At 42.2% G+C, this 22,342-nt stretch overlaps 1 protein-coding gene across 1 annotated transcript in view; it reads left to right on the forward strand.

Annotated features, from left to right (window-relative positions):
• Positions 1 to 22,342, forward strand: part of LANCL2 (LanC like 2) — a 68,677-nt gene that overhangs the window by 16,286 nt on the left and 30,049 nt on the right. The window contains exons 2-5 of the mRNA XM_033194506.1: positions 10,841 to 10,958; positions 18,688 to 18,895; positions 20,222 to 20,369; positions 21,485 to 21,631. Of these exons, the coding sequence (XP_033050397.1) occupies positions 10,841 to 10,958; positions 18,688 to 18,895; positions 20,222 to 20,369; positions 21,485 to 21,631 (621 nt within the window). The remainder of the gene's footprint in view (positions 1 to 10,840; positions 10,959 to 18,687; positions 18,896 to 20,221; positions 20,370 to 21,484; positions 21,632 to 22,342) is intronic.

Consider the following 22,342-nt stretch of genomic DNA (forward strand, 5'->3'; position numbering starts at 1 on the left):
TCAGGTGATCCACCCACCTCGGACTCCCAAAGTGCTGAGACTACAGGCATGAGCCACCACGCCCTGGCGGAAGAGTGAATTTCTATAGGGTATGTTTTTGTTTTGTTTTGTTTTGATTTTTGTTTTTTGTTTTTGAGACGGAGTCTCACTCTGTCTCCCAGGCTGGAGTGCAGTGGCTGGATCTCAGCTGACTGCAAGCTCCACCTCCCGGGTTCACGCCATTCTCCTGCCTCAGCCTCCTGAGTAGCTGGGACTACAGGCGCCTGCCACCACGCCCGGCTAATTTTGTTTTTGTATTTTTAGTAGAGACGGGGTTTTACCGTGTTAGCCAGGATGGTCTGGATCTCCTGACCTCGTGATCCGTCCGCCTTGGCCTCCCAAAGTGCTGGGATTACAGGTGTGAGCCATCATGCCTAACCTATATAGGTTCTATTATAGTGCGTTCCCTGTGAAAGAAGTTTCTGTGTCCATGTCTTTTATCCTGGAGCTAAGTTTCATTTACATGGTACACTCAGTGGTGGCAGGGTGTGCCTGTGGGAAAAACACATTTTCAGGGAACCAGAAATCTAAGATGGGTAACTGGCTGATAAGATAATGGGGAAAGGGAATGAGCCAGAGGAGGGATCCCAAAATCTTGTCTGTGTATATATCCAATCAAATTCTGAACAACCCGTGTCTGGAACACACACAAAGAAGCTTAGCTAAAGACTAAAGATAAGAATTGAGAGGAGAGCTGCTGCCCCGGAAACATAATTTGCAATTTAATACAAGCAAGAAAACAGTGTACAAATTAATATTCCAGATGCAGGGCAAAGTTACCTGCTATCTGTAGAACCAGGATCATAGTGTAAGAGAGAAAAATTGTTTTTCCTCTTACCCCTCAGAGTTCTTAGCTGAGACAGACCCCTGTAATAAAAGACAAATTAAGAAGAGAAAAACAAATGAGTGTTTTAATGTGTGTATTTCATATGCATGTAGGACGTACCCATGGAATGAGTGTATCTCGCAGAGATGGCTTAGAAACCCAGCTTATATCTCATCTTCAGCAAAGAGCATTGCGTTTTTAGAGCAGTGACAAGACAAAGGACAGGGGCTTTTAGTGTCTTGGATGCAAATCATAGAATGGCAAACAAATGGGGTTTGTAATGTAGAATTCTGTGCTGCCTTCTTCAGGCTGATGCCCTCCGAAGATTTCTTCCCTGGTTGGGAGCGAAGGAGGGACACAGTTTTTAAGTCCTGCTTTTAGTCAGGTAGGGGAGGGGAGAGAGCTATTCTGGCATCTACTTCTCAGTTGTCTTCAACTCAAATTCATCCGTATGTCAAAAATGCATGATTTTGAGGTGGCATATTCTGCTTTTCTACATAAAAGACATATTTTCAAAAGAAAAGAACATCAGCTGGGTCCAATCCTGAAAAGAACCAGATAGTGAAACTAGTATGCAATGATTTTAAACTGACTACTGTAACTCTTCTCCATGAAATAAAACAAAATATGCTTTCAATTCATGAAAAATGAAGTCTCAGTAGGGAAGTAAAAACCATTAAAAAAGAGTCTCATGGATATTTTAGAACTGATAAATACAGTGTATGACAGAAATTACTGCATGGCCTTAGCAGGGGAATGGAGAAGACTGTCAGTGCCCTGTGAGTTCTGCTTGCCCGCTGCCCACACAGAGTTGCCTTATCAAGACGGGAATCACAACACAAAGTGTAATTCACACAAAGCCAGCTGAACTGGTGACCGGAGTTTTTACTCAAGTCAGTCTTCCTGAAAACCTGGACTGGGGTTTTTAAAGGATAATTTGGTGGGTGAGGGCAAGGGAGTGGGAGTGCTGATTGGTCGGATCGTAGATGAAATCTTAGGGGGTCACAGTGGGTTCTTCTTCTTGTCTTCTGTTCCTGGGTGGGATCACAAAACCGGTTGAGCCCGATTACCAGTCTGGATGGCACCAGCTGGTGCGTCAGAATGCAGGGTCTGAAAATATATCTTGAGCACCATTCTTAGGTTTTACAGTAGTGATATTATCCTTAGGAGCAGTTGGGGAGGTTTGGAATCTTGTGGCCTCTGGTTCATGACTCCGACACCATAATTTCTAATCTTGTGGCTAATTTGTTAGTTTTACAAAGGCATTCTGGTCCCCAGGCAAGAAGGGAGTTTGTTTTGGGAAAGGGCTGTTATCTTTGTTTCAAAATTAAACCGTGAATTAAATTCCTCTTGGCCAGCACGGTGGCTGATGCCTATAATCCCAGCACTTTGGGAGGCCGAGGTGGGCGGATCACTTGAGGTCTGGAGTTCCAGACCAGCCTGGGCAATATGGCAAAACCCTGTCTCTACTAAAAATACAAAAAATTAGTGGGACGTGGTGGTGATACAGCTCTGATGACTGGAGGAACACCAGGGTCCTTTATCTCTTGCTGATTTAGATAAAATGACACAGACACATATGGAGTGATTTTAAGGAGTGGAGAGTTTAATAGGCAAGAAAGAAGGAAGAAGTTCCTCCTTACAGAGACAGAGGGAGGGGGGCTCCAAGCAGAGAGAGGAAACCCCATGTGTGGTGAGTGAGGAGGAATGGTCAGTTATATTGGGAGGCTAGAGGAGGCAGTGTCTGATTTACATAGGGCCCAGGGGATTGATTTGACTAGGTATGTCATTCACATAGCCCTCAAAATAATTGACCCTCCCATCCTAGCCTTTTAATATGCAATGTGGGCCACTATGATGTCCTGCACAGGTGGAGATACCTGGGGGTGGCCATGTTGGGCAGACGTAGTTTTTAATCCACATTACCATATCAATACTTGCCAGCCTGGCCCTTCAAGCTGTTTTTCTGCTAGAAAAGAAACATTTCTGGAGTTGCTTTTATTACAAGAAAAAAAAACCCTTACCAAGGACCTTTTATGCTCTCTATCTGGCTAAAATAATTTCTTTTTTTTTTTTTTTTTTTGAGACGGAGTCTTACTCTGTCACCCAGGCTGGAGTGCAGTGGCGCAATCACGACTCACTGCAACCTCTGCCTCCTGGGTTCCCGCCATTCTCCTGCCTCAGCCTCCTGAGTAGCTGGGACTACAGGCACCTGCCACCGCGCCCAGCTACTTTTTGTATTTGTAGTAGAGACGGGGTTTCACCATGTTGGCCAGCGTGGTCTCCATCTCTTGACCTCCTGTTCCGCCCGCCTTGGCCTCCCAAAGTGCTGGGATTACAGGCATGAGCCACTGCGCCCGGCCTAATAATTTCTTAATAACTCCTATAATAGTGGCACACGCCTGTAATTCCAGCTCCTGGGGAGGCTGAGGCAGGAGAATCACTTGAACCTGGGAGGCAGAGTTTGCAGTGAGCCCAGATAGTGCCACTGCACTCCATCCTGGGCAAGAGAGTGAGACTCCATCTCTCTCTCTCTCTCTATATATATATATGTGTGTGTGTGTGTGTATATATACACACATATATAAAATAAAATAAATTCCTCTCAAAGTTAGTTCAGCCAACACCCAGGAATGAACAAGGACAGCTTGGAGGTTAGAAGCAAGATAGAGTCTCTTAGGTCAGATCTCTTTCACTGTCATGATATTCTCACTGTTATAATTTTTGCAGGGGGTGGTTTCAAGACAGAGGAAAGAGAATTAGTAATTTGTAAACTTGAAAATAGATCAATAGAAATTATCCAGTGTGCAAAATAGAAAAAAAGAATGAAGGGAAAAAGAAAGGCAGAGTTTTAGGGACCTGTTAAATTACATCAGACCATCCAGCTGTTGGTAATTGGAATCGTAGAAGGGAAGCAGAGGAAGAATGGGACAGAAAAAGTATTTGAAGAAATAATGGTTTAGGATTTTACACATTCAATGAAAGATAGAAATTTATAGATGCAGGATGCGCCTCAAAACACTGAGAGGAATAAACACAAAGAAGCCCAAATCAAGACAAAGGTAAAGAGCACATCTTGATAGGAGCAGAGGAAAACAACACATTATATACAGGGAATTTCACTGACCACTGATTTCTCATTAGAAATCATGGAGACAGAGGAGAATGAAATAACATAAAAGTCCTGAAAGAAACCATTATCCAGAATTTTTTTTTTTTCAGTGAAAATATCCTTCAAGAATGAAGGCAAATTAAGACATTTTAAGATTAAAATACTACCACCATCACCACCACCACGTAAAATAATTTGTTACGGCAGACTGGGCACGATGACTCACGCCTGTAATCCCAGCACTTTGTGGGGCAGAGGTGGGAGGATTTCTTGAACCCAGGAGTTGGAGACCAGCCTGGGCACCATGGCAAAACCCTGTCTCTACAAAAAATACAAAACTTAGCCAGGCGTAATGATGCACACCTGTAGTCCCAGTTACTTGGGAGGCTGAGGCAGGAGAATCGATTGACCCTGTGAGGCAGAGGTAGCAGTGAGCCAAGATCATGCCATTGCACTCCAGCCTGGGTGACAGGAGTGAAACCCCATCTGAAAAAAAAGCAACAGAGGTGATACCTGATGGAAACTGTTGTGGGTGAGTGGTGACTGTCTGGGCTGATGGCGTGGGGGTGCAAGAATTTACCAAGACAGTTATGAGTACAGAAAGGCAGATTTATTAGAGAAAGAAGGAAAAGATGTTGCAAGGAGGCAACAGTCAGGCCAGTGGAAGAGAAGCTGACTGTAAGGAAACAAAGACTTGCTGGAGATTGAATTTATAGAATGGTGCTGTGATGTGTGCTGGAGAGCTTTGTGCAGTACCAGTAACACCAAGGCTGCAGTGAGCTAACTTGTAGGTGTCTGGTCATAAGTTGGGCACAGGAGGGCTACGTGTTCTGGACCCTGAAGAAAAACAGACTTTAGCTTACCTGATTCTTTTTGCTTCCCACTGCTCCCACCAGTGTCTGATTTCTTTTCCCCAACTAGGACTCCACATTTCCCCTGTAACAGAGCAACAATGACAGGTCTTTGGCATGTGGGTGAAGGTATCATCTTCCAACTGCTTCCTGCTGACCAGGTCATAGAGCTGGCCCTACCTAGGATTGTTAGTTGGTCGAGAAGTTATGCAGGTTATTGTTTTGGATTGTGGAACGTGGGATATTGGACCTTGCTAGAGGAAGGGACTTGTTAGAGAGGGGGATTATGTTAGGGTGAAACTGGTGTTCATCTGAATCCCAGGGAAATTCATAAAGGTAGCAGGCATTATTGGGGAGAGATTGCTATGCCATTTGCAGCATCATTTGAAGGTGAAACTCATGAACTCTAGAAGATAAAAGTTTGGGTTCTTTTTAAAGCCAGTTATCAAAAAGGCAAAGAAAAACCTTTTACAGTGTGACTTTTCTGATGGGTGTCCATTTAGTTAACCTGGAAGTTAACCTTGATGAAAATGCGTTTGAATTTAATTAGACACAGAAAGAGTGTGTTTAGGGTTAGGAGGCTATGAGTATAGCCTGGGGACACATGACTCATAGGAACAGTGTGAGACATTTTTGATTACTTTGAGAATTTAGATAAATATCAAGAAAATCCAGGAGTATAGAATTAAATTACGTTAGAGGAAAACATTGGTTAATGTTGACCTTCAAGATGAAACATTTTAGCATTAGGCCACAATAACAGAACTGGAAGAAAAAGTTACAGGAGCTGACAAAGACTGCAGAAGAGAATTACTATCCTAGGCCTCCTCCAGGGGAGAAAAAGCTGAGTGCAGTGGGACACAGCAAACTGGGATGCAGCAAACGTTGAACTTCTGAGATATGCTTCTGAGGATTTTTTTTTTTTTAAGAAACTTTTATAAAATTCTGAGTAAAACTTTGTGCAGTTTTATTAAGAGCAGAGTAATACCTTAAGAAAACCTTGTTTTAACATAGAGAATTAATGTTAGAAAGACTATACTAAATAATTTTTTTGAATTATACCAACTTAATTACATGCAAAATTCCTTTCATAAATTCTCCTTCATGAACCTTTTCATGATTTACACAGACCATTTACGACATATTGGACTTTGCCTTGTTCCGAACATCCTTTTTATAACCTTACTTTAAGATAATAATTTATCATACAAGATTTTTTCTTCTATAAAATTTCTTTTTATACCCTTCCTTACTAAAAATACCTCTTTTCCTTTTCTTTAACTTTAAATGAGTTTTCAATGTTTACATATTAGTTACACCATAAATAATGAGTCTTATCTTAGCACCAGCAACTTAGTAACAGCAGATTTAAAGTAGTTAGGAAAAAAGAGGGGAACAGAGCTTTAGAAGACTCTACATAACTCTACATTACAGGTTAACCATTTGAGCTTGGAATTTCTCTTGTAGCTTGCCCATTAGTTTAAAATGTTCACAAAAATGGGCCATAATATGTAATCAGCTGGAGTTTTAAAGAAAATGACAAAATCAGGGCTTAGGATGTTAGAGACTTTTTCCATTTTAAGGCTGGACCCCTGGATTGAACAGAAAAAGAGGAAAAGACAAGAAAGGAATGGGCTGGGCACTGTGGTTCATATCTGTAATCCTAGCACTTTGGGAGGCAGAGGCAGGTAGATCACTTGAGGCCATGAGTTTGACACCAGGCTGGCAAACATGGTAAAACCCTGTCTCTACTAAAAATACAAAAATTAGCTAGGTGTGGTGGTACATGCCTGTAATCCCAGCTACTAGGGATGCTGAGGCACGAGAATGGCTTGAACCCTGAAGGCAGAGGCTGCAGTGAGGCAGAGGCTGCAGTGAGCCAAGGTGGTGCTGCTGCATTCCAGCCTGGGCAAGAGAGACTGTGTTAAAAAAAAAAAAAAAAAAAAAAAAAAAGGAATGGAGAGGAGTTAAGCTTTACAGGAGGGCTTGTGAGTCAGCCAGTTATTGCAAGGTGTGGGGCCAGCGCCTTTACTACTTTCCTTTATCCTTTATCTCCATCAGTCAGGGAGAGCCTTGACACTCCGGACCTACACGGTGTGAGACAAATTTTTCCCACCTTCTCAAGTCACCACTGAAGGTGAGCTGTTTTCAACTGGAGCAGAGAGCCCCTTCAGCTCAAGACTTTCAGGGGCTGGAATTCTGTCCTGGGAGCCCTTTGGTCCTCAGGCCTTGTTTCCAGTGGCTGAGCTTGTGACAGAGTGTTGTGGGAAGTCAGGGACCCCAAACAGAGGGACCAGCTGGAGCTGTGGCAGAAGAACATAAATTGTGAAGATTTCATGGATATTTATCAGTTCCCAAATAATACTCTTATAATTTCTTATGCCTGTCTTTACTGCAATCTCCGAACATAAACTGTGAAGATTTCATGGACATTTGTCAGTTCCCAAATAATACTTTTATAATTTCTTATGCCTGTCTTTACTTTAATCTCTTAATCCTGTTATCTTCGTAAGCTGAGAATGTACGTCACCTCAGGACCACTATTGTACAAACTGATTGTAAAATGTGTATTTGAACAATATCAAATCAGTGCACCTTGAAAAAGAACAGAATAATAGCGATTTTCAGGGAACAAGGGAAGACAACCATAAGGTCTGACTGCCTGCGGGGTAGGGCAGAATAGAGCCATATTTTTCCTCTTGCTGAGAGCCTATAAACAGACATGCAAGTAGGGAAGATATCGCTGAATTCTTTTCCTAGCAAGGAATTTTAATAATTAAGACCTTTGTCTACAAATGGCCACTCTGGGAGTGTCTGTCTTATATGGTTGAGATAAGGACTGAAATATGCCCTGGTCTCCTGCAGTACCCTCAGGCTTATCAGGATGGGGGAAGAAACCTCACCCTGGTGAATTTGAGGTCAGACCAGTACTCTGCTCTCAAACCCTGTTTTTGTTGTTTAAGATGTTTATCAAGACAATACGTGCACAACTGAACATAGACCCTTCTCAGGAGTTTTTGATTTCGCCCTTTGCCTTGTGATCTTTGCTTTGCCCTTTGCCTTGTGATCTTTATTGGCCTCAGAATCATGTGATCTTTGTTCTCCTTTTTTGCCCTTTGAAGCATGTGATCTTTGTTACCTACTCCCTGTTCGTCCACCCCCTTCCCTTTTGAAGTCCTTAACAAAAACCTGCTGTTTTTGCAGCTCAGGTGGGCATCACGGTCCTACTCGATATGTGACGTCACCCCCAGAGGCCCAGCTGTAAAATTCCTCTCTTTGTACTCTTTCTCTTTATTTCTCAGACTGGCCAACACTTCGGGAAAATAGAACCTACATTGAAATATTGGGGGCAGGTTCCCCTGATAGCAGAGGGCACAAGTTGGGTGGGGCTTTTCCCATTTATCTCACTGGGGGCAGTTTGCCTTTGAGTGGCCTGGCCAGCTCCACTGGTAGCAGTCATTTGGAGGAGTATCCTTAGGGAAACCTGGAGGGGGCTGGGGGCTTTACAACAGCCAACAGTTGAGCCTGCCTCTGCCTCTGCCTCTTGTTTCTGTGTTTCTTTGTCTGTCTTTTCTATTCTTTTCTTTCTCTCTTCTTTTTTTTTTTTTTTGTTTGTTTTTTTACCCTGTCCTCCTTATTCTGCTTTTGCTTATAAAAGACTAAGGAAGCAAATTTGATGTTTTTCTGCACAGGAGCCATGCTGTGTTACACAAGAAAGTTAGATGTTTGTTTTTGAGGATCTGGGGGTTGAATTCATTCCAGTTTTTAAAAAGTACAGCCTAGAGGTGAGTCTGCAGGAACAGATGGGGTTTTTCCCACTCAGGGCTGACTGAACCACACTTTCTCTTAGGGCATCCTGCCAATGAAGAGGGTTCTGCTCATGTCTGCTGAGGGACTCTATCAGAATAAATTAACAAAAACCTAACTGTGTGCTACACAAGAGATCAACTTTAAATATCAAGACAAAGGTTGAAAGTGAATGGATAGCCAAGTAAGCAAGCAGTGGGCATCTGAAAACTTAGTGACTGTGTGTAAAATGTCCCATAAAGTAGCTCTTAGGTTGAGCAGGTAAAGAGGGTTTTGATACTTATGTTAATTAATTTTGTCCTGAATATAGCAAATGGTTTTTGAATCAGGAATTTCTTCCTATTTACCTGACCACAAATAACCAGTGGGCAGTTCCCAGGTCCCAGTTCTTATCTGTGATACAATGCAGTGCAGGTAGGGTATGATGGCCTTCATTGGCAAAGCCAGTATTGTAGATAAGGAAAGAAGGAAAGTAAATTTTCTGTGCTTTTTATAAAAGGGGAAAGGGCAATTGTCGCCCCTTCCCTTTCTGAGAGTCTCATTAGCAGCATCTTTCTTTAATCTTTTCAGAATGTACATAAATATCTGTATGGAAAAGACGAGCCCATTGTCTTCAGTTTTACAAGTCAGAAATGTCTCCTGGTTCTGGGGCCTCATGCACTTTGAAATGTAAACATGCACATCCAGGGTTGAGGAAACCTCTCTCAGGTTCACACTCTGCACACCTTAATTCCTAAGGTTTACTTTTAGTCCAGAATCCCAAATTTCAGTAGAATTTGCCCTCAAAGCCCTAATTGTGCAGAACCTAAAAGTATTTTCTTTACAGTCTCACAGAAGGACATTTCATTATGAAAATGAGTCAGTTTGTCAGGAAGACATACTAGTCATTAATTTGTCTATGCCTAATAACAGAACTTCAAAATAGATGAAAGCAAAAAGAGAGAGAGAGTTAAAGGGAGAAATAAACAATTCGATAGTCATAATGGGAGGTTTCTGACTAATTGATAGAGCAAGTAGATTTTTAAAAATCAGCAGAGGTGGGCCAGGCACAGTGGCTCATTCCTATAATCCCAGCACTTTGGGAGGTGGGTGGATCACTTGAGGTCAAGTGTTTAAGACCAGCCTGGCCAACATGGTGAAACCACATCTCTACCAAAAATACAAAAATTAGTCGAGTGTGGTGACGGGTGCTTGTAATCCCAGCTACTCGGAAGGCCGAGGCAGGAGAATCACTTGAACCCAGGAGGCAGAGATTGCAGTGAGCCAAGATTGCACCATTGCACTCCAGTCTGAGCAACGAGCGAAACTCTGTCTCACCCCATCTCTACTAAAAATACAGAAATTAGCCAGGGGTGGTGGCAAGCACCTATAGTCCCAGCTACTCAAGAGGCTGAGGCAGAAGAATCGCTTGAACCCAGGAGGAGGAGGTTGCAGTAAGCTGAGATCACACCACTGCACTGCAATCCAGCCTGAGTGACAGAGCGAAACTGTTGTGCAAAAAAAAAAAAAAAAATCAGCAAAGGTAGGAAAGATCTTAACAACACTGTCAGCTACATTATTGAAGAATATTGCATATTTCTCTTGGGAAAGACTGCCAACAATGAATAAGAATACCTGTTTTGTTTGCTCTTAGTCTTGGGACTTAATTTTTTTAATACAATACTATTTTTTAATCTGATAAATTCATAGTACATGTTTTTATATGCATTTCATTAATCACTGAGTGATTGAACTTGTTTTATGTATGCTTATCATTTGTTTTTTCTTTTGTATGAGGATGTTAATAATTTGGGGTCTAGTTATGTATTATGTTTATTGTTGATTTATATCTTATATTCCATGTATTTCCCCTTTGTCATTAACTTTTAAACCATCTTTCTTTTGTTCTTTATCTTACAGAAGTTGAAATGTTTGTGTAGTTAAATCCATCCATTTTTTTCTTTTCTGTTTTTTTAAATTGTTTGATTTCTGCTAGTTGCTTTTTTGTGATTCTACTTATGAGTTATAGTCTAAATAGGGTATTATCACGTTAAAAAAAACGTAACCTTATAAAAACCAAGATAGACTCCAGCCAACGATGCACTGAGATGGTCCAAGGAAAGTAACTGCTGTCTGTTATGTTTGTACAATTTAGACTTTAAAGTGTTTATTACAACATTGTCCCATTCTTGTGCAGTTAAAGTTATCTCTTCTTTTGGATCTCAGATCATTCATAATTTAATAAGACGGATCCAGACCAAAATTAAAGATCTTCTGCAGCAAATGGAAGAAGGGCTGAAGACAGCTGATCCCCATGACTGCTCTGCTTATACTGGCTGGACAGGTGAGACTGATACATTTTATTCTTAGATTATGAGATGTAAGACTTGACTTTGAAATTTTCTTCTCTTTTAAAATGGTAAAGATTTGGCCAGGCATGGTGGCTGGTGCCTGTAATCCCAGAACTTTGGGAAGCCGAGGCAGGTGGATCACCTCAGGTCAGGAGTTCAAGACTAGCTTGACCAACTTGGTGAAACCCCATCTCTACTAAAAATACAAAAATTAGCCGGATGTGGTGTCGGGCGCCTGTAATCCCAGCTACTTGGGAGGCTGAGGCAGGAGAATTGCTTGAACCCGGGAAGTGGAGGTTGCAGTGAGCCAAGATCGTGCCAGTGCATTCCAGCCTGGGCCACAGAGTGAGACTCCGTCCCAAAAACAAAAGAAAATAAAATTATAAAGATTTTATACTTTTTTTTTTTTTCAGACGGAGTCTCACTCTGTTGCCTGGGCTAGAGTACAGTGGTGCAATCACAGCTCTCTGCAGCCTTGACCTCCTGGGCTCAAACCATCCTCCTACCTCAGCCTCCCGTGTAGCTGGGACCACAGGCACGTGCCACCACACCTGGCTAATTTTTTTTATTATTTTATAAAGACGTAGTCTCACTATGTTGCCGAGGCTGGTCTCAAATTCCTGGGCTTCAGCGACCCTCCTGCCTCAGCCTCCCAAACTGCTGGGATTACAGGTGTGAGCCACCATGCTTGACTGATTTTATACCTTTTAATTGAAGTCTTGCTCTATGTCTTCAATGATGAGATGATTTGGAATTTTATTTCTAAAGAAATGCTTTCTCCCTGAAGTTTGAACTTTAGTGTGTCTTTTTTTTATAACATCATTTATTTAACCTAATATATAGCTGTCTGAGAAAATGTAATTATTAAGAGCAAACTTGCCCTAGGGTCAGTTTTAAAGGATTCTTTGCTGCTCTGGTCATTGTGACAGGCTGTGGTGAGTGGTCGCTCTGTTCTGTGATATAAACTATCTACCCTACTGCCTGTACTCATTTGACTCATTTGTGCACATAAATGTTTTTATTTTTGTTTTATTGATAACAGTTAAACAACCAATAATATACTTCACATCAAAAAATGTAATTGAAAAATTAACTTGCCTTGGCCGGGCGCGGTGGCTCAAGCCTGTAATCCCAGCACTTTGGGAGGCTGAGACGGGCGGATCATGAGGTCAGGAGCTCGAGACCATCCTGGCTAACACAGTGAAACACCGTCTCTACTAAAAAATACAAAAAAACTAGCCGGGCGAGGTGGCGGGCACCTGTAGTCCCAGCTACTCGGGAGGCTGAGGCAGGAGAATGGCGTAAACCCGGGAGGCGGAGCTTGCAGTGAGCTGAGATCCGGCCACTGCACTCCAGCCTGGGCAACAGAGCGAGACTCCGTCTCAAGAAAAAAAAAAAGAAAAAAGAAAAATTAACTTGCCTTAACTAATCTTTGCATTCTTGTTATTTTACCTGGTATTCAGAACATTCTAATAATTATTTAGGGAATATAAAGGATATAAAAGATGACTTGTTCTCAGGGATTAGACTGAAGTCTGACTAAATTCCTAATGACAATTTATATACACATTTAGAGTGATTTCTTGCTGAATTCTTATAGTTTAATTAAACAGCATAGGCCAGCTGTGGTGGCTCAAGCCTGTAATCCAAAGCACTTTGGGAGAGCAAAGATGGCAGATCACTTGAGCTCGGGAGTTTGAGACTAGCCTGGGCAACATGGCAAAAGCTGTCTCTACTAAAAATACAAAAATCAGCTGGGCGTGTTGGGCTTGTGCCTATAGTCCCAGCTATTGGGAAGGCTGAAGCAGGAGAATTGTTTGAGCCCAGAGGTGGAGGTTGTAGTGAGCTGAGATCACATCATTACACTCCAATCTGGGCAATAGGAGTGTGACCCTGTCTCAAAAAGAAACAAACAAACAAAAAACCAAAAAAAAAAAAAAAAATGAGCATAGACAGATACATATTAGAGCCACCATGAACCAAACATGGGGCCCTGATAATATTGTATTTGTATTTATATTTACATTCATTTTTGTGAACATTGTTTTTGTATTTATATTTACATTCATTTTTTGTGATGCTTATTTGCCTGTTATGCATGCAGCATTTACATAGTGACATTACATATTTCAAACTTCAAACTTATAAACCCAGACAGACATGGAGCCAGTTCACTTACAGGGCCAAAGATGTCTTAAATGTAATAAAACTAGGTAATTGTGGTTAACCTGAAGTAAAATACAAAGAATAAGGATATTTTGGGGGGAAAATAGCATAGCTATTAGTCGCACAGGTTTCCCCTAAAAATCTTTTACTTACAACTTTTTCGTTTGTTGAAAAAGGATTTCTAAACCCCTGATTGTTAGGTTCTAAACTGGCCGTGCATCACAATTACCAAGAGAGCTTTGTAAGAAACTACAGTTCTCAGCCTCCAGCCCAGAATAGTTACATTAGGAACTCCAGAGGTGGGTTCCAGAAATCAGTATTGCTTAAAAATCCCTAGCTGTTGCTGTCTTTGGGAATCATCATATAAGTATTTTGTTTCAGTGATTTAAATTAATAGGGTTTAGAGGTTCAGGTAGATGTATGGAATCCATCTAGACCCATACCTCCCTAAATTGTGTGTACAATATAAGAAGAAGGCTGGGCACAGTGACTAACTCCTGTAATCCCAGCACTTTGGGTGATGGAGGTGGGAGAATGGTTTGAGGCCAGGAGTTTGAGACTAGCCTGGGCAACATAACAAGACCCCATCTCTAAAATTAGCTGGGCACAGTGGTAAACACCTGTAGTCTCAACTACTCAGGAGGCTGAGGCAGGAGGATGGCTCAATCCCAGGAGATCGTGGCTGCAGTGAGCCATGAGTGCACTGCTGCACTCCAGCCTGGGTGACAGCGAGACCCTGTCTCAACAAAAGAAGAAGAAGAATGAATGAAGCACCCACAACTTATCCCTTTAGCAAAACTTTGAGACAGAAAACACACAAGTCATGTTGGGTAAAAACAAGCAGCATCCAGAACGAGTGTGGAGAGCCATGGTGTGCAGGCGAGAAAGCCCAGGGTCCAGGCATGGCCGAATCACCCCAACCCCACCCACCCTCCCATAATCAACAAATAGCTATTTCCAGGCAGGGTGGGCCACAGCCTCAGTGGGAACTTCTGTGGGCACATCCGAGTGCAAAGTGGGAAGGCAGTGCCAGGAGTAGCTGGGAATAAAGGTGTGGAAAGTGCACAGGGAATGGGGTTGGAGGGCTATAGAACAGGCATGGCTTGTGGAGAAGCAGGTTTAGCTTGCAAGGTGGAGCGGCATTCTTGCTGGCCCCCGCTGATGGTGTAGAGAAGGAAGGAAGCAGCAGCAATGGGCACTCCTGATACAAGGAAGGGTTTGAGAGTCAGGAGATCTGGCCAACCAGACTCCTCGTGTATTACATATACTGTTCATCACTTAGCAAGAGGACACCGTTGGAATAAAAGTTGGGAAAGCTACCCTAACCATTTTCCCCTTCCAGGGATTTGTCCTATTAATAGTTGATATAGGCCGGGCGCAGTGGCTCAAGCCTGTAATCCCAGCACTCTGGGAGGCTGAGACGGGCGGATCACGAGGTCAGGAGATCGAGACCATCCTGGCTAACACGGTGAAACCCCGTCTCTACTAAAAATACAAAAAACTAGCCGGGCGAGGTAGCGAGCGTCTGTAGTCCCAGCTACTCAGGAGGCTGAGGCAGGAGAATGGCGTAAAACTGGGAGGTGGAGCTTGCAGTGAGCTGAGATCCAGCCACTGCACTCCATTCTGGGTGACAGAGCGAGACTCGGTCTCAAAAAAAAAAAAAAAAAAAAGTTGATATAGAAAAATTCAATTTTAAGAAAAAATATAATTATTTTATCCATAATATAAGGAAGAAAAATAAAAATAAAAATTTCTCAGTGGAGGGAGAAAACCGCACCAGGACAATGTCACTACAAAGTGGAGGAAAATTGGTAGCACTTTCAGCATTCATTTTGTAACTTAGTTAAGCAGGGAGTTCACACCGCAGAGGTAAAGACACTCAGAGCAGAGATGGCTAGACAGTAAGAGCATGTGAAACAAGAACTGACAGACCAAGAAAAGAAATTTAAGGAAAAGATAAAAAATCATTTCAGAAATGAGACCAAAGCGCAAGGAGCCAAAGAAAGAGCTGACCCCACAGAGAGCATGGGGGCAAAGTGTCCTCGTGTCTAGGAAGGGTGTAATGTTTGCTTAATAAATAAGTGACTAAATGAAACAATCACGGAAAAAATGCAAAGGAAAAGCAAGATAAATTAAAGAGACACTTCGGTTTTCCAGTCTAGCATTTAAGGAGTTTACAAGTCACCATTGCATCCTAGCAAGTAAAAAGCTTAACAAAGTGAAAACTCAGCAGCTCTTCTTAGCTCCATCAGAGAAGTGAGGTCACAGGGGCAAACAGCTGCACCAAAAACTGGCGAAACAGGTGAATGCCGAGAATTACAGTCGTGCATCGCTTCACGTCATGGATGAGTTCTGAGAAACACATCATCGGGCAGTTTCATTGTGCAGACATCATAGAGGTGCTTACACATACCTAGACTGTGTAGCCAACTACACCTCTATGCTCTGTGATATAGCCTGTTGCTCCTAGGCTGCAAAGCTGTATAGCATTACTGCACTGAATACTGTAGCAATTGTAACACAATCATGTTTTTGTATCTAAACATAGCTAGATATAGAAAAGGTACTGTAAAAATATGGTATTATGATTATGATCTTTTGGGACTGTGCGTATACAGTTTGTTGTTGACCGAAACTTTAATGGTGAATTACGGGGGCTAAGTGTGGACCAGCCAGAGAGACTTAAAAACTCGATGGGGACCCAGTCATAGCGGGCTCTCACACTTTTGTGAACTTTACCTCCAGGAGCTCCACTAGATCTTCATGGTGAACATCAGGGAAAACTCCCCTCATGCTTCTTGTGGGTTCGGGGGAAGGAACCATACTGAATTCCATCAGAACCTTCTATTCTTGACAAGGCCTGCCCTCTGGAGAAATTGCTTTGCTGGAGTGTCTCCTGCAAGGGGTTTATCGCAGCCCCGCCTCCCCGTAGCAAAGGAGATGCCTAGCTCCAGCTGACTCTAGCTTTCAGCACTGGGGAAGGGAGATAATCAGCTGCAGCTTCTGCTGGCCATCCTGGCCAACTGAAGGTGTGGGGATGGGAGGCACTGGTGCAGTTCACAGTCCAAAGACACAGGCTGTCTAGAAGGTTGAGCCTGCTCACAGGCGCGTGCTCCCCAGAACCTCCCACCACATCCCTAAGGCCTGTTCATTCTAGCTCCTTTTACCTAGTGCAACATGTGTGCCTGCCAACAAAAAAATGACAAAACATGATGACCTTTTTTTTTTTTTACTTTACCTGTTACCATTTACTTTAAAATACTGAAGCATTAAGTATCTGTAACTGTAGGTTTTTAGGTTCATAGGTTAATCAGATCAGCGTCCTATTTTTAGAGATTTCTGAGTCAATCAGGGAATACTCATTTGTAAGCCTTTATAGTGATTATTATGTTTGAAATTTGTAGGTATTTAACTTTTACTGTCTGTTTCCTGTATGCTTGTATTTTTTGAATATAGAAAACATGCTGTCAGGGCGATGATAAGCAACTCATGCAGAAGAATTTTTTTCAGAGCTTCCAAATATGCGACTTTCTTATCTGTTTGTCTCAACATCTTTAAAGAAATGGATAATGATGAAAGACTTCAAAAAGTGTTAAGGATTAACTTGAAAGAGAAGTAATATACCCTGAATAGAAGAAGAAAGAAGCAGCTAGATATATGGAGAAATTTAAAAAGCAAGATGAAGCCGGGCACAGTGGCTCATACCTGTTAATCCCAGCACTTTGGGAGGCCGAGGTGGGCGGAGCACGAGGTCAGAAGTTCGAGACCAGCCTGACCAACATGGTGAAAACCTGTCTCTACTGAAAATACAAAAATTAGCCGGGTATGGTGGCGCACGCCTGTAATCCCAGCTACTCAGGAGGCTGAGGGAGGAGAATCACTTGAACCCGGGAGGCAGAGGTTGCATTGAGCCAATATTGCACCACTGCACTCCAGCCTGGGCAACAGAGTGAGACTGTGTCTCAAAAAAAAAAAAGCAAAATGAAAAATAATAAAAATCAGAGTAGGATATTAGACAAAGACTAGAATATTGAAGAACCGCAACTTAAACATGAAAGAAATGTTTCATTTGGCCTTTTCACTAGCATGTCATGTCTGCCAATATTTGTTCCTATAAAAGATTTTAGTAAATACATATTTATGCTGATTCTTTTTTTTTTTTTTAACTTTGCTGTCATATTGTCTTCTCAAACCCAGATATACAAACATGCTTCTTTAAGAAGCCATATAGGCCCTTCTCTGGAGATTCTTGGATTCATTTGAAGATCTGAGTCTGTTCTTTATCCGGAATGGAAAGGTTGGTGGGTGATGAACACACACGCCATTTGTACTGTTCACCTTACTCTGTACTGTGTGGCTGCTCCAGAAATGGCGAGTTCACTCACCAGTTGGTTGGTCAGTTGTAGGGTTGTTCACTAAAGAACATTGAAAAACTGGGAAAAATAGGCCAGGCACAGTGGCTTATGCCTGTAATCCCAGCACTTTGGGAGGCTGAGGCCAGTGGATCACAAAGTCAGAAGATTGAGACCATCCTGGCTAATACAGTAAAACCCCATCTCTACTAAAAATACAAAAAACTAGCCGGGCGAGGTGGCGGGCGCCTGCAGTCCCAGCTATTTGGGAGGCTGAGGCGGGAGAATGGCGTGAACCTGGGAGGCGGAGCTTGCAGTGAGCTGAGATCGGGCCACTGTACTCCAGCCTGGGCGACACAGAACGACACTCCGTCTCAGAAAAAAAAAAAGAAAAAAGAAAAATTGAGAACAATAGGAAAAAAATAAAGGAAGAAGAGAGTATAAAGTTCAGAAAAGCAATCATTTGGGATAACATAGGAGAAATGATTTCATGAGAAGTAAAAAGAAGAGGACCCAAGTTCGGATCTACAAGGGAGAATGAATACAACTTTGGAATAAATGAAAATTAACTGAGGATGAGTAGGAAGTGATGTATCTTCTCTTGTCTGTGAATAAGAGGTATTACATCACTGTGCCAGGACAAGCACCAGGCTAACATGTACGAACTTGGTTTCTGGTCTTTCCTCCCTAATTTCTCTGTCTTGGTTTTGTTTTGTTTTGTTTATTCATCTTTCAAACATGTATGATATGGGGGCTGGGTGCAGTGGCTCACGCCTGTAATCCCAGCACTTTGGGAGGCCAAGGCGGGCAGATCATGAGGTCAAGAGATTGAGACCATCCTGGCTAACACAGTGAAACCCCGTCTCTACTAAAAATACAAAAAAAAATTGGCCAGACGTGGTGGTGGGCACTGTAGTCCTGGCTACTCGGGAGGCTGAGTCAGGAGAATGGCGTGAACCCGGAAGGTGGAGCTTGCAGTGAGCCAAGATTGCACCGCTGCACTCCAGCCTGGGTGACAGAGCAAGACTCCGTCTCAAAAAAACAAAAAACAAACAAAAGAAATGTATGATATGTATTGTTTTGGTGTCACCCCTTTGGAAACATAGATTTATGTAGAAAGTATTTCATATAATTACAAATAATGTCCTGAAGATAAAAGGAAAAGATAATAATGCTTTTCTTTTGGGGTGGGAAATTATTCCAGGCATAGCCCTTTTGTACCTGCAGTTGTACCGGGTCACATGTGACCAAACCTACCTGCTCCGATCCCTGGATTACGTAAAAAGAACACTTCGGAATCTGAATGGCCGGAGGGTCACCTTCCTCTGTGGGGATGCCGGGCCCCTGGCTGTTGGAGCTGTGATTTATCACAAACTCAGAAGTGACTGTGAGTCCCAGGAATGCATCACAAAGTGAGTTTTAGAACTGGAAACATTTTCTCCCAATTCCCAGTGAAAGCTCTTGCTGTAGAAAGATTCAAAAAGGAAACTGTTTTTAATTTCATCCATTGCTGTAAACACATCACGCCAAACTGTTAATCTTGAGCATAGTGGTGGGATCATATGCCCTCTTTTTGTGCAAGCATGTGTGTGCCTTAATTTTGGGAGAAATAAATATACTTCTTGATTTTAAGCATCTTTCCTAAGCAATTTTTAGTTTTCTTCAATGCATGAAAATTAGCTTACATGCTTTAGATTCACCATAATAACTAAACCAATCTTAGGTTCAACCCTTAAGTAACTGATTAGATATGCTAATGATGGAACAATTAGGGAATGTAAGCTTTTCTTGCACCCATTGGTTTATATTCTTTCTTGAAGAAGCAGAAATCACGGCTCATTACTAGGGTCTGGTAGAGTATCTGGCACGTGCTAGTCAGTTAATGTTTGTTGAAAGACAGGGTAATGCTGGGTATGGCGGCATGCGCTTGTAGTTCCATTAACTTGGGAGGCTGAGGCAGGAGGATCACTGGAGCTCAGGAGTTCAAGGCTGCGGTGAGCCACCATCCTGCCACTGTACACCAGCCTGGGCAACAGAGCAAGACCCTGTCTCTAAAGAAAAAGAAAGAAAAAAAAGAGAGAACGACAATCTAATTCCCAAGCATTGGTGTGACATTGCCGTACCATTTTTTTTTTTTTTTTTGAGATGGAATTTCGATCTTGTTGCCCAGGCTAGAGTGCAATGGTGCGATCTCAGCTCACTGCAACCTCCGCCTTCTGGGTTCAGGGGATTCTCCTGCCTCAGCCACCAAAGTAGCTGGGATTACAGGCATGTGCCACCACACCCAGCTAATTTTGTATTTTTAGTAGAGATGGGGTTTCACCGTGTTAGTCAGGCTGGTCTTAAACTCCTGACCTCAGGTGATCCACCTGCCTCAGCCTCCCAAAGTGCTGGGATTATAGGCATGAGCCACCGTGCCTGGCCTGCAGTACCATTTTTATTTAAATTTTAAATCACTTTCTTTTGCTTCTGGATTTCAAAATAAAATTTTATGGTTTAAAATAGATGTAAAGGTAGAAATTAACAGAAAGATGTTTTATTTTTAATTTTGACATTCAAAAGGGGACTGGTGAACTGGAGACATTTTTGTTGTGTTCTGGATTTGGGAGTATTTTTAAAAATCATAGTTTTAAATTTAAAATAAATAATAGGTAATTCCTAAAGCAACAGGTTTAGTGTTTCAGGAAGAAGTACTTTAGAATTCCTCTGGGAAAAAATTAATTTTTCTTATTGGTTAGACTTTTGCAACTCCAGAGAGCGGTTGTCTGCCAAGAATCAGACCTTCCTGATGAGCTGCTTTATGGACGGGCAGGTTATCTGTATGCTTTACTGTACCTGAACACGGAGATAGGTCCAGGCACCGTGTGTGAGTCAGCTATTAAAGAGGTACTGTGGGATATGGGCAACTATGGGCATCTCTACCATTCAAACCTGTTTGCTAGCATTGAGTTGTATTAATAGCTGGACTCTGTTTCTAGGTAGCATTACTTTTTTAAGTAAGAAATACTGAAGTATTTCTTAAGAAGTACTTTTTTAAGTACTCATCAAAAGTAAGAAATAGCCCCTATTTTTTTCTAGGAACATTAACAAAAAAAACCTGTACTCTCTTTCATCTTTTATTAATTCATCTGTTTTTAGTGAAGCTAAACAACAGCGGCTTTAGAGAGTTAGAATGTTTATTTATCTTTCATGAGATGTCTGAGCTGGTAAGCATTTCAGGCTGTTACGAGTGGGGACCAACTTCTTATGTCTCATTCTGCCTTATCCTAGGGGCATACCCTTATTTGCAGGACCAAAGCTAGTTTAGCCCCTCAACCTATGAAGGGAAAAGAGGATGTGGAGGCCACATAGCTTCCTTGTTAGGGACTCGGTTTCCAAGTTGCCCACTTTACTTCTGCTCCCATCCCAGTGCCAGAACTTCATCAAGTGTCTGTGTTCAGCTGTCTGTAACTAGGGGGCCAGATGCCCAGCTAAAACTTGGAATACTTTCCCAAAAAGGATGAGAGGAGATAGACGTGAGGAAACCATCATTCCAGACATGATACGCTTTTGATCTAGCTGAAATCCTTCATGCCAGAGCAGACCTCATACCTGTAGTCTTTCATAAATAAAGCCACTTCCTCCAGCCTTTTCTGATAGGTGTACGTGCTGCTCTTTTGGGAAAAACACTGCAGCTACGGAGCAACTAAGAAATCCAAAACAGTTTTTATAAGAAGTTTTTCTAGATTTTGGGTTGACTTTTTATACAAAGAATTTTTTATTTCTTAGACTTACTATCTTTTCCTACTCTGACATTGGCTCCTGATTTCTTTCTGCCCACATTTATTAATTTATAAAAGAAATATAAGTATGTTAGCTGCTAACTGCTTAAAGACTTTTAGATTAAGTTTTCTGCCTCTCTCTCTCTATATATATGTCATGTATATATGACATACTGTTAATTGAACTACAACAGGGTCCATATACAGTTTTAGATTTATGCTGTCTTGTTATCTCTGTAGGTAGTCAATGCTATTATTGAGTCAGGTAAGACTTTGTCAAGGGAAGAAAGAAAAACGGAGCGCTGCCCACTGCTATACCAGTGGCACCGGAAGCAGTATGTTGGAGCAGCTCATGGCATGGCTGGAATCTACTACATGTTAATGCAGGTAGGTAAGAATTATCTTACACACTACAGTATATTTGATCAAACGTGAAATGGGAAATGAATCCTGCATACAAACAATCCTGCAGACTGGATTGAAATACCCTACTTTGAATCGCAGATGCGTAACTCTGCCTCATAAACCACAGGCAGTGGATTTCTAAGAGTCCAGTGAGTTCCTGAGTACATTTGGTATGGAGTCTTATAGCAGATTAGTTATCTCTTCCCCACACTTTTTTTTTTTTTTTTTTTTTTGAGACGGAGTCTCACTCTCTCACCCAGGCTGGAGTGCAGAGGCGCGATCTCGGCTCACTGCAACCTCCATCTCCTGGATTCAAGCGATTCTCCTGCCTCAGCCTCCCAAGCAGCTGGGACTAGAAGTGCATACCACCGCCTCCAGCTAATTTTTGTATTTTTAGTAGAGATGGGATTTTACCATATTGGCCAGGCTGGTCTCGAACTCCTGACCTCATGATCCACCCACCTTGGCCTCCCAAAGTGCTAGGATTACAAGCATGAGCCACTGTGCCTGGCTTGCCCACCCTTTTCTTCTGTGCTTGTCCTCCTGCTGATTGCAGTAGGAACTCTTAATGGGGAAAAATCTTCAGGGAGCAACAGGGCCTGCGGAACCCAACTGAGGCAGTGACTTTGTCATGTCCTGATAACCTCGCTTGCTGTCAGTTGTCTTCTGTATTTTTGATGAGTGTATTGCTGT

Source organism: Trachypithecus francoisi, unplaced genomic scaffold (genome assembly GCF_009764315.1).
Source record: "Trachypithecus francoisi isolate TF-2019V2 unplaced genomic scaffold, Tfra_2.0 Lachesis_group4, whole genome shotgun sequence".
Lineage (NCBI taxonomy): Eukaryota > Metazoa > Chordata > Mammalia > Primates > Cercopithecidae > Trachypithecus > Trachypithecus francoisi.